The sequence below is a fragment of the Bos indicus genome, chromosome 13 (assembly GCF_029378745.1).
Source record: "Bos indicus isolate NIAB-ARS_2022 breed Sahiwal x Tharparkar chromosome 13, NIAB-ARS_B.indTharparkar_mat_pri_1.0, whole genome shotgun sequence".
NCBI lineage: Eukaryota > Metazoa > Chordata > Mammalia > Artiodactyla > Bovidae > Bos > Bos indicus.
The window spans coordinates 66,701,635-66,714,389 of record NC_091772.1 but is presented as its reverse complement, the minus strand read 5'-3'; the positions used below and the strand labels follow the sequence as shown (position 1 = coordinate 66,714,389).

General features: G+C 38.5%; 1 protein-coding gene across 1 annotated transcript in view; it reads right to left on the bottom strand.

Moving 5' to 3' along the window:
- CTNNBL1 (catenin beta like 1) overlaps positions 1–12,755 on the bottom strand; it is a 167,006-nt gene that overhangs the window by 74,645 nt on the left and 79,606 nt on the right. Inside the window, exon 10 of the mRNA XM_019972395.2 lies at positions 11,515–11,663. Within this exon, the coding sequence (XP_019827954.1) occupies positions 11,515–11,663 (149 nt within the window). The remainder of the gene's footprint in view (positions 1–11,514; positions 11,664–12,755) is intronic.

Sequence of the window (12,755 nt, the reverse complement as noted above, 5' to 3'; positions counted from 1 at the left end):
CCCAGAGAAAATAAAGAAATGTGTTAAGGAATCTAAATAGTTTGGTTTAGAGAACAGAAAGTACATGTGTGGGAAAAGGAGAATGAGCGGAGATGGCCACAGGAGAATTAGGCAGAGGACAGATCCTGAAGGGACTTGGTACCACTCCAAATGTTCATAAACAAATAAATCAAGCTTCATTTTTCAAAAAGTAAATTACACTAACAGAAAAGAAATGGAATAAATTGCTTAGTTTCCCGCAGAAGGAAAATGAAAGAACTAAAAGACAAAGCAAAATAAAATCTTCAAGAAAACCATTGGAACAAAATAGAGAGAAGGAAAGGGCCAAACACAATAGTCACTGTAATAGAAACAAGTACATTAAATTCATCTGCTTAAAAACAAACTCTCACATTGGACTAAAAATCCAAAAAAACAGCTACATGCTCTTAATAGGAGTCACATATAATATAAAATGACATAAAAAGTTAAAATAAAAGAGTTAGCATTTATTTCCTGAATAAACAATGTAGAATATAACGAGCAAAAGAGTCAAGAATAAAAGGAAAAAAAAAAGCCAGTTATATTAAGATATCAATATTACTCTCTAAGTTTGACAGATTAGTTTTTTTATTTTTATTTATTTTTTTTATTTTTTTTATTACCTATTTTGTATGTGTGTGTGTGTGTGTATTCTTTTTTTTTTTTTCCTAATTTTATTTTATTTTTAAACTTTACATAATTGTATTAGTTTTGCCAAATATCAAAATGAATCCGCCACAGGTATATATGTGTTCCCCATCCTGAACCCTCCTCCCTCCTCCCTCCCCATACCATCCCTCTGGGTCGTCCCAGTGTACTAGCCCCAAGCATCCAGTATCGTGCATCGAACCTGGACTGGCAACTTGTTTCTTACATGATATTTTACATGTTTCAATGCCATTCTCCCAAATCTTCCCACCCTCTCCCTCTCCCACAGAGTCCATAAGACTGTTCTATACATCAGTGTCTCTTTTGCTGTCTCGTACACAGGGTTATTGTTACCATCTTTCTAAATTCCATATATATGCGTTAGTATACTGTATTTATGTTTTTCCTTCTGGCTTACTTCACTCTGTATAATAGGCTCCAGTTTCATCCACCTCATTAGAACTGATTCAAATGTATTCTTTTTAATGGCTGAGTAATACTCCATTGTGTATATGTACCACAGCTTTCTTATCCATTCATCTGCTGATGGACATCTAGGTTGCTTCCATGTCTTGGCTATTATAAACAGTGCTGCGATGAACATTGGGGTACACGTGTCTCTTTCCCTTCTGGTTTCCTCAGTGTGTATGCCCAGCAGTGGGATTGCTGGATCATAAGGCAGTTCTATTTCCAGTTTTTTAAGGAATCACCACACTGTTCTCCATAGTGGCTGTACTAGTTTGCATTCCCACCAACAGTGTAAGAGGGTTCCCTTTTCTCCACACCCTCTCCAGCATTTATTATTTGTAGACTTTTGGATCGCAGCCATTCTGACTGGTGTGAAATGGTACCTCATAGTGGTTTTGATTTGCATTTCTCTGATAATGAGTGATGTTGAGCATCTTTTCATGTGTTTGTTAGCCATCTGTATGTCTTCTTTGGAGAAATGTCTATTTAGTTCTTTGGCCCATTTTTTGATTGGGTCGTTTATTTTTCTGGAGTTGAGCTATAAGAGTTGCTTGTATATTTTTGAGATTAGTTGTTTTAAATGAATATGGAAGAGTTAAAATATATTTTAAAAATTGATTTAGGAGTTATGTACAGCACTTTATACTCTAGGAACACAAACTCTAAGTGTCCACGGAATATACACAAAAACTAGCCATCTACAAGGCCACAAATAAAGTTTGAAATTAGAAAAGCAGATACTATTCAGCCTATATTTTCTATTAAGGTAGTAAGAAAACAAGACTTAACCACTTGAAACTGTGTGATGAGGCTAAGCCATTTTAAGAGGAAAATTTTAACCTTAAAGTCTGTTTGTTTGTTGTTGCTGTTTTCCCCTTTGTCTGTGCCACAAGGCTTGTGGGATCTTAATTCCCTGACCAGGGACTGAACCCAGGCCCTTGGCAGTGAGAGCACAGAGTCCTAACCACTGGCCCGCCAGGGAATCCCTGAATGTTTTTATTTTCAAATAAAAGGATTATTTTAAAAAGCATTAACCATTCAACTCAGGTATTTAGAAAAGGGCAACACAATAAATGGAAATAAAGAAGAAAATAGGAATTAAAGACAAACAAATTTGTGAGAAGGCAAAAAGTATACAAACCAACAAAATGCCAAACCAAAAGCAAAGACAATCTCAATCACTTTTAACAAAGTTGACTGAGTAAGAAAGCAGGGAAATTTAAATAGATAACATTAGCAGTTATAAAGAAGACATAATGAGCAGAAAATGAAAAAGAAGAAATGGAAGATATAGAACAGAATTACACAAATACAAGGACAACTTCTATCAATAAACTTGGAAGTCTATGAAACTGAAAATTTCTAGGAAAATACAAAATATCAAGTTGTCTTTAAAAATCAGAACACCGATGAAAGAATAAAAGACCTAAATAAATGGAGAAATATACCATGTGCATGGATTGGGAGTCTCACTGTGGCAAAGATGTGCATCCTCCCCAGAAGAATCTAGAATCATTAGAATGCCAATTAAAACCCTAGCAGTTTTTCTAGAAAGTTATATACGAAGAAACTATAGAACTAGAATAGTTAAAAGTCTTTAAAAAGACATTAAGACAATTCACATCACATAATTTCAAGACTCAACCGTACAGTCAGAACAGGGTTGTGTTGGCAAAAAGACAGACACATAGATCAATGAGGCAGAATAGAAAGCACAAAAAGTAGACCCACACATGTAAGGTAATTAATTTCTGACAAACGTGTAAAGGTGATTAACTGGAAAGGGCACAATCTTTGCAATAAATGGTGCCAGAATTGGATATATGGGTTTGGGTGAACTCCGGGAGTTGGTGATGGACAGGGAGGCCTGGCGTGCTGCAGTTCATGGGGTTGCAAAGAGTCTGACACGACTGAGTGACTGAACTGAACTGCTGCAAAAATAATAAATAAAACCAAGAACCTCAATTCATACCTAATACCAAATATGAAAATTAATTTAAAATCGATCACAGATCTATAAATGTAAAACATAAAACTGAAAATTCTAAAAAAAAGATGAAAGAAACACTTTGAGACCCTGCTTAGGGAAACACAGTCTATATGTCATACCAAAAGCACAATTAAATATATATATATATATATATATATATTTTAAAATTAGACTTTATCAGTAAAACTTTTGCTCTTTAAAAAGACACTGCTAAAAAATGAAAAGGCAAGCCACAGACTAGGAAAAACATGTTTCCAAAACATGTCTCTGACAAAAACTTCTTTCTAGAATAAAGAACACTTAAAACTCAATAACACAACCCAAATAAAATTTAGACAATAAGTCTGAACAAAGGGTTGACTAAACAAAAGATGTGAGAACCGTCAACATGAAAAGATGTTTAACAGCCTTGTGCACGCCTATGTGCTAAATTGCTGCAGTCGTGCACGACTCTTTGCGACCCTGTGGACTGTAGCTCACCAGGCTCCTCTGTCAATGGGATTCTCCAGGCAAGAATACTGGAGTGGGTTGCCATTTCCTCCTCCAGGGGACCTTCAGCAATACGTGAAGATCCACAATACGTCAGGCTTCAGCAATACGTGAACTGTGAACTTCCAGATGTTCAAGCTGGTTTTAGAAAAGGCAGAGGAACCAGAGATCAAATTGCCAACATCTGCTGGATACTTCTCCTTTATTGACTATGCCAAAGCCTTTGACTGTGTGGATCACAACAAACTGTGGAAAATTCTTCAAGAGATTGGAATACCAGACCCCCTGACCTGCCTCTTCAGAAACCTGTATGCAGGTCAGGAAGCAACAGTTAGAACTGGACATGGAACAACAGACTGGTTCCAAATAGGAAAAGGAGTATGTCAAGGCTGTATATTGTCACCCTGCTTATTTAACTTATATGCAGAATACATCATGAGAAACGCTGGGCTGGATGAAGCACAAGCTGGAATCAAGATTGCCGGGAGAAATATCAATAGCCTCAGATATGCAGATGACACCACCCTTATGGCAGAAAGTGAAGAGGAACTCAAAAGCCTCTTGATGAAAGTGAAAGAGGAGAGTGAAAAAGTTGGCTTAAAACTCAACATTCAGAAAATGAAGATCATGGCATCCAGTCTCATCACTTCATGGGAAATGGATGGGGAAACAGTGGAAACAGTGAGAGACTTTATTTTTCTGGGCTCCAAAATCACTACAGATGGTGACTGCAGCCATGAAATTAAAAGACACTTACTCCTTGGAAGGAAAGTTATGACCAACCTAGACAGCATATTAAAAAGCAGAGACATTACTTTGTCAACAAAGGTCCATCTAGTCAAGGCTATGGTTTTTCCAGTGGTCATGTATGGATGTGAGAGTTGGACTATAAAGAAAGCTGAGCACTGAAGAATTGATGCTTTTAAAGTGTGGTGTTGGAGAAGGCTCTCGAGAGTCCCTTGGACTGCAAGGAGATCCAACCAGTCCATCCTAAAGCAGATCAGTCCTGGGTGTTCATTGGTAGGACTGATGTTGAAGCTGAAACTCCAATACTTTGGCCACCTGATGCGAAGAGCTGACTCATTTGAAAAGACCCTGATGCTGGGAAAGATTGAGGGCAGGAGGAAAAGGGGACGACAGAGAATGAGATGGTTGTATGGCATCACTGTCTCAATGGACATGGGTTTGGATGGACTCCGGGAGTTGGTGATGGACAGGGAGGCCTGGTGTGCTGCGGTTCATGGGGTTGCAGAGTCAGACACAACTGAACAACTGAACTGAACTGAACTAAGCATAAGAAAGAAACACACTACTGATACATGCAAAGTAAATGAACCTCAAAAACAACCTATTGAGTTAAATAAGCTAAACAAAACACATACTGTATGATTTATTTATATGAAATTCTAGAAAGATAATGGTTGACTGGGGCCAAAGCTGGATTGATGGGAATTGATTGTAAAAGGGATCAAATCAATTTCAGAGGGTGATAAAAATGATCTATACATGCGTTATCCAATATGGTAGCCACTAGCCACATACAGCCATGGAATATTTGAAATACAGCTAAATTTCAGATTTAAGTTTAAAAATTGATACTTGATTCAGTTATTGGGAAATATTTAAGTATGTTTGGAATAAGTATATTTAAGTATGGGAATCTACTTTTTCAACTGTAAATTGTATGAAATCTAAATAAAAACCAAGTACTTTAATGAAAACCTAGCATTGGATTCAGATGTAAATGTAAAATGCACACTGGATTTTAAAGAGTTAGTACAAAAAAATGAATGTAAAATAGATTAATAATATTTTTTATTGATAAATAATATTGGTTACTTTTCCCCTTTGGTAACCATATGCTCATTTTCTATGTCTGTGAGTCCATTTCTATGTTGTAAATAAGTTCATTTGTTTCATTTTTTTAAGATTCTACACATAAGTGACTTAATGTAATTGTCTTTGACTTCACTTAGAATGATAATCTCTAGGTTCACCCATGTTGCTGCAAATGACAATATTTTATTCTCTTTTATGAGAGAGAATATGGCTCTATCATTATTTTTATGGCTGAGTAATATTCCATTGTATGTATATATAACCACATCTTCTTTATCCATTCATCTGTTGATGGACACAAGTGGCTTCCATGTCTTGGTTATTGTTTAAGTAATGTGGCTAAGAAACACCATGCTGCGTGCATCTTTTCAGATTACAGTTTTCGTCTTTTCCAGATATATGCCCAAAAGTTTTGGATTGCCGGATCATATGGTAACTCTATTTTTAGTTTTTTAAGCAACCTCTATCTTGTTGGGCCTGCACCAATTTATATTCCCACTAGCTTCCCACTGTGCTTCCCGGGTGGCGTTAGCGGTAAAGAACCTGACTGCCAACGCAGGAGACATAAGAGATGCGGTTTTGATCACTGTGTCAGGAAGATCCCCTAGCGAATGAAATGGCTACCCACTCCAGTATTCTTACCTGAAGAATCCCATGGACAGAGAAGGCGGGCAGGCTACGGTTCATAGCGTCACAAAGAGCTGGACACGACGGAAGGGACTGAGCACACACATACCAGCATTGTAGGAGGGCTCCCTTTTTTCCACACCTTCTCAGCATTTATTACTTGTAGACTTTCTGACAATGGCCATTCTGACTGGTGTGAGGTGGTACCTCACCTCAGCTTTGACTTGCATTTCTATAATAATTAGTAATGTTGAAGATCTTTTCACGTACCTGTTGACTGTCTTGGCTATCTCTACTGTATGTCTTCTTTGGAAAAGTGCCTATATAGGTCTTCTGCCCAGTTTCTGACTGGGTTGTTATTTTTTTTTTTTTTGACATTGAGCAGTAAGAGCTGTTTGTATATTTTGGAAATTAAGCCCTTGTCTGCTGCATCATTTGCAAATATTTTCTCCCATTCTGGAGGCTGTCCCTTCGTTTTATTTCCTTTGCTGTGCAAAAGCTTTTTTGCTTGATTAGGTCCCATTTGTTTATTTTTGCTTTTATTTCTTTTGCATTGGGAAACTGACCTAAGAAAACACTGCTATGATTTATGTCACAGTGCTCTGCCTGTGTTCTCTCCTAGGAGTTCTATGGTGTCATGTCTTTATTAATGTCTTTAAGCCATTTTTGTGTATGGTGTGAGGACAGGAGAAGATTTTCTGGGCCTAATTTCTTGCATCCTCTCCTATCTAGGAAAGCAATAAAATCATTAATGGAGACATCTGCTCCTCATGATTAGCAGCAACACCATGCCAAAATGGTACACATATCTCCCTTCACCAAAATTACACATAAACTGACTTCCCCACTTCCTCTTCAGAGCAGTTCCTCAGAGCTACGTGAGAGGCTGTCTCCCAGGCAATAGTCCTCATTTTGCCCCAAATAAAACCTAACTCACAGCTCTCATGTTGTGCGTGTTTTTCAGTCGACAGTATCTTACATCTTCCTTGTGGTGAAAATAAAGGTATACACATTTGTCAAAATTAAAACTCTATACTTAAAATGAGTGTCTGATTATATATCACTTATGCCTTGATAAAGCGACTTCACTTTCACTTTTCACTTTCATGCACTGGAGAAGGAAATGACAACCCACTCCAGTGTTCTTGCCTGGAGAATCCCAGGGACGGGGGAGCCTGGTGGGCTGCCATCTATGGGGTCACACAGTGTCGGACACAACTGAAGCGACTTAGCAGCAGCAGCAGCAGCAAAAATAATAAAAATATTAAAATTGAATCATATATATGTATGTGTGATAATGTGTGTACATAAATGTATAAATGACTATCTTGTTGGTGATCGTTCCTTATCAATAATCAGAAACATAAAAAAACTCCCAGGCTGTGGACATGCAAAATTCACCGTTACTCTTAACAGTCAATACATTAAATTATATTAGAGTTATTTACTGTCAGCCTCCATCACGACCTATTGAGTTTCTTGAAGGCAAGAATCCTGTCTTGTTCATGTCTGTGATAAGCCTAGCACTTAACATAGTAAGTGAACATAGCACTTTATCAATGTTTTAATAACTGCAGAGCTGTCCCAGAGAATTTGTAGTCTAATTCCCACAAAATCCCTGGAAATTTGGAAATGGAAATCCCTTCCATTTTTCAGATGTAAAAAGGGAGAATCAGAGGACAGAAAGGTTAGAATAACTCACCAAACATCCAAAACTAGTCACTGAAAGAGCTGTGTTCCAAATCCACATCTCCCTTAACTCTAAACCCCATTCTTTAACACTACCCCATATTGCTACCTCTCCAGGTGGGCATTTCATTAACTGTTTGATGAATGCTTGAAATCAAATAAAAATAAGTATTTAGGGGCAATGGAACCAGAGGAATTTTCCTGAACTTCTAGTGTTATAGCTGCAGTTTTTAAATGGGTTCCCTTGAGACAGAGAGCAACTTGGCAGCTCTTGCTAGAAGATCAGGAAGGATGGATCTACTAGGGAGAAACAACTCCCTCCCAATTAAACTTCTCATTTGGGAGTCTGAAGAAAAAAAATTACACAGAACAAAGAGCATGGGAAAGGAAAAAAAAAAAAAGAAACGCTGAATCTGCTGATATAGCTAATTAATGTAAAAGAATTAATTTAACAGTAACTTCAGCATTCAAAAATGAAAAGTTAGGAGATCCTAGAAAGGTGCTATTTCTACATCTTTTAGAGCTCCTTTTTAAATTAGGCTCCCAGAACCTCAGCATTCCTGCTTGAATAATCCATACTTCTGGTTATTTATTCAGCTCCCCACTGCTGCACATTTCCAAGCCATATGCTACAGGAATACATCACCTCATATTTGCACTCAAACATCCAAAGACACTGGCGGTTCAGATCTTTAAGAAGCTTAGAAGAAAGTCCATACAGAATATAGTTTTAAGGTTAAAAGGCCCAGGAAGCCAAATGCATCTTCTTTATATGCTATGTGCTTGAGAGAAGGTGGGTCATTTCAACAAAAGGACAGGCAATTAGAAGGGTAAAGGAAATAAACAAAAGACTCAAGAGAGTAAAGCCAGCAAAAATCAGCTGAACACTAAAGGCCTCTGAATAATTACAATGCCCCTCTCTGTACTTTAAAATAAATTTTTTAAAACAATTCCACCAAGGAAGATTTTTCAATCAATCCAAGGTCTGGTACACACTGGACAAAGCAAGAGGTCTACTGTGCCCCGGGCCTACACAAGCCTTTAAAGAGAAGGTGTTTTCAAAACACATACCCTGACGATCTTAAGTACAAACATAGCTTTAAGCACAAAAATCTGTAGAATCTGTCACTGGAGAATTTTTTATAACAACAAAACATGGGAAATAACTACAATATCAATAACAAAGAAAGACCAAGTAAGTCATATTCCCTTAGAGTCACCATTATTCAATTATTGAAAACTGTCATGAAGATTATGTCACAACATGGGAAACAGCACGTTTAGTTAAAAAAATTAACAGAACAGAAACTTATAAATGTGGTAGGCCCAAAAAGCTGTTAAAAATAGAAAACAATCATGGGGGAAAAGACTCCAAGGAATCCGCATCCAAAGATGGATTGTGTTTTTAGCTTCTAAAACTAAAAATACAGGAGACAGGAATCCTACCATTCATTTCTGTACAAGCCAAGCACTTAACACATTACCGTATCAGTGCTTTAACAGTTTTGTATGTCTATATTCTAAGTTATATTTAAGAGGTATGTATCAAATTTATTAAAAATTTTTTTCACTGAAATTTTCAATCTATCCAGATATGTTTCCAAACAGCAGACTTGGGCTCAGTTTCATAAAGAATAATCCCATAATGCTCAGACCTCCAACCAATCAAACATGCTCTTACATCTCTCAATTTAAAAAACTGACCATTGTCAACTAAACACCCGACTCTGGTTACCCCGTCACCCTATATCTCTAATCCACTTCCAAGCCAGATTTCTCAAGAGTTATCAATTACAAGCTATCTCCCATTTACTTCCAGATTCTGTGAATTACACTAATATGAAACCTACTTTAAGTATTTTAAGAAATGAATGTACAAATAATAAGATATGAAAGTGAACGGAAAGTGACAGTCACTCAGTCATGTCCGACTCTTTGCAACCCCATGGACTGTAGCCTGCCAGGCTCCTCTTCCATGGAATTCTCCAGGCAAGAATACTGGAGTGGGTTGCCATTCCCTTCTCCAGGGGATCTTACTGACCCAGGGATCAAACCAAGGTCTCCCGCACTGCAGGCACATTGTTTACTATTTGAGCTTTAAATTAGACCTAGATATTGCCAGGAGAAATATCAATAACCTCAGATATGCAGATGACACCACCCTTATGGCAGAAAGTGAAGAGGAACTAAAAAGCCTCTTGATCAAAGTGAAAGAAGAGAGTGAAAAGTTGGCTTAAAGCTCAACATTCAGAAAACAAAGATCACAGCATCTGGTCCTATCACTTCATGGTAAATAGATGGGGAAGCAGTGGACACAGGGTCAGACTTTATTTTTGGGGGCTCCAAAATCACTGCAGATGGTGATTGCAGCCATGAAATTAAAAGACGCTTACTCCTTGGAAGGAAAGTTATGACCAACCTAGATGGCATATTCAAAAGCAGAGACAATACTTTGCCAACAAAGGTTTGTCTAGTCAAGGCTATGGTTTTTCTGTGGTCATGTATGGATGTGAGAGCTGGACTCTCACATCCATACAGTGAAGAAAGCTGAGCACCGAAGAATTGATGCTTTGAACTGTGGTGTTGGAGAAGACTCTTGAGAGTCCCTTGGACTGCAAGGAGATCCAACCAGTCCATTCTAAAGGAGATCAGTCCTGGGTGTTCTTTGGAAGGAATGATGCTAAAGCTGAAACTCCAGTACTTTGGCCACCTCATGTGAAGAGCTGACTCATTGGAAAAGACTCTGATGCTGGGAGGGATTGGGGGCAGGAGGAGAAGGGGACGACAGAGGATGAGATGGCTGGATGGCATCAACTCGATGCCATCGTCCATTGATGACCGACTTGATGGACGTGAGTTTGAGTGAACTCCGGGAGTTGGTGATGGACAGGGAGGCCTGGCGTGCTGTGATTCATGGGGTCACAAAGAGTTGGACACGACTGAGTGACTGAACTGAACTGATACAAGGAAGGAATTATGAAGAAAGTTCTAGCACTGTCTTGCACATTTTCGTATCTCCTATGCTAGCCACATGGCAAGGTACAACTCGTTACTGAAAATAATATATAATGAAAAGTATGTATAAATGAAAAATAGGAATTACATTCTGCTGTCAATAGTAAAGTATGTTAGTCGCTCAGTCATGTCTGACTCTGCTATCCCATGGACTGTAGCCTGCTAGGCTCCTTTGTCCATGAAATTCTCCAGGCAAGAATACTGGAGTGGGTTGTCATTTCCTTCTCCAGGGGATCTTCCTGACCCAGGGATCGAACCTGGTCCTCCCGCCTTGTGGGCAGATTCTTTACCATCTGAGCCACCAGATTTTTGTCAATAGTAAAAATATGGACAAACATATGGCATAGATAGGTCTACGTAAGATAAAAAGAAAATTGGGCTAAGTTTAGAAATTAACATAGGGTATGTTTAGAAATTAATGACCAGATTTCCCCAAACCAACACACTATGAGAAGGAACAACAACAAAAAAATTTCCCTTCGATGGAGTGGTCCTATTTCCAAATGACATAACAACAGGGTACAAACAGACCAAAACATAGTCTGTATTCATCCAAACGAACTTCAGGAAAGACTACACACTCACCTTAAGACTGCTGTTTCACATATCCAGGAAACTCAATGGAATAAAAGACCACAGCTAGCTACGTTCTCAAATCCAGGCTAACAGTGAGGAGTTGGACAAAAAAAGATGGACAGCTAGAACATGATAGGAGATGAGAAGCATACCTTAGCATGAGATTCATCAGCTGAAGACCCTCGCCTTTCAGGAAGCGCTCACGATTGGAACTCAGCATTAGGCAGGAACAGAGGGAATCAAACAGATTTTCCATCATCTCCTGCTCCTCGGCCGTGCTAGGATTGTGTCTTTTAAATACCTGTCAAGCAAAAATATCAGAAGGCACAGAATCATAAGAGAAGGTCTTTTCATCAACCAGCATTCAACAATTTCCGAAGCCTGTCTACTCCAATAACCCTACAACTGAAGAAGCAGAGCCTTATCAAACAAAATTCTCATCTGTTTCCATTTTAGAGAAACTGGGCTGATTCACAGGTACTAAATAAATGGCTATCATGCAAAAACAAAAAACAAACAAAAACCCCCACAAAAACAATAACAACAGAAAACCACTCAACTGACCATTAGGTCCAGGAGTGATTCACAGTTCCAAGGAGGCAGATTTAACAAAAACCAACAAAATCTTTTTATTATGAAACATATTCACCTACAGAAAACTCTATAACACATACAGCTAAATGAGTAAGGTGAACACCCCTGAAACCATCACCCAGATCAAGAAACAACTTTGCCAGCTACCCCCACCCCAAAGCTCTCCACTTGGCCCAACCGACCACAACACGTTTCTTCCCCTTCTAAAACAACCACAGTTCTGAAGGGCAAATCCTGGCCCAAAATAAGGAACAGTTTCCTAGTCATCAGGGTTAATGAACTGCCTTATAGACCATTTGTGGCTCTAAGTCGTGGGAATGGCTTCAAGCAGCTTTTATCTTTGCCAGAAATACATGGCATGTTAAGAGGAAAGCTTCTTAACAGTGTATGCATACCCATACAGTCTGCTACAAAATGATCAATCTTACAGGAGCAGGACTAAGCACTTTCCCAGAACTGGGAAGAGATTCACATTTCAAAGCTCTGTTTTTTGGGGTGAAGGCCAAACCACTCAGGCTGCTGGCAACAGGATGGAAGCTGTATGCAAACTGACATCTCAGACACTCCCAACACTCTAAAGATTTTATCCAAATGATCTATTTTCAGTCTTGGTTTTGGAATAGCACAGATGAGACTGGTTAGGGAAAAAAAATCTTAACAGTATTTTCAGAATGCCAGCAGAACATTTCGATGGGATTTACATTTCTTACACTGAGCAAATGGCAACTTCTAATTTCTTTTTCCAGCCTCCAGTGCCACATCCTCCCCCTATCCTCCTCTCTGACCTCTATCCTGTTGC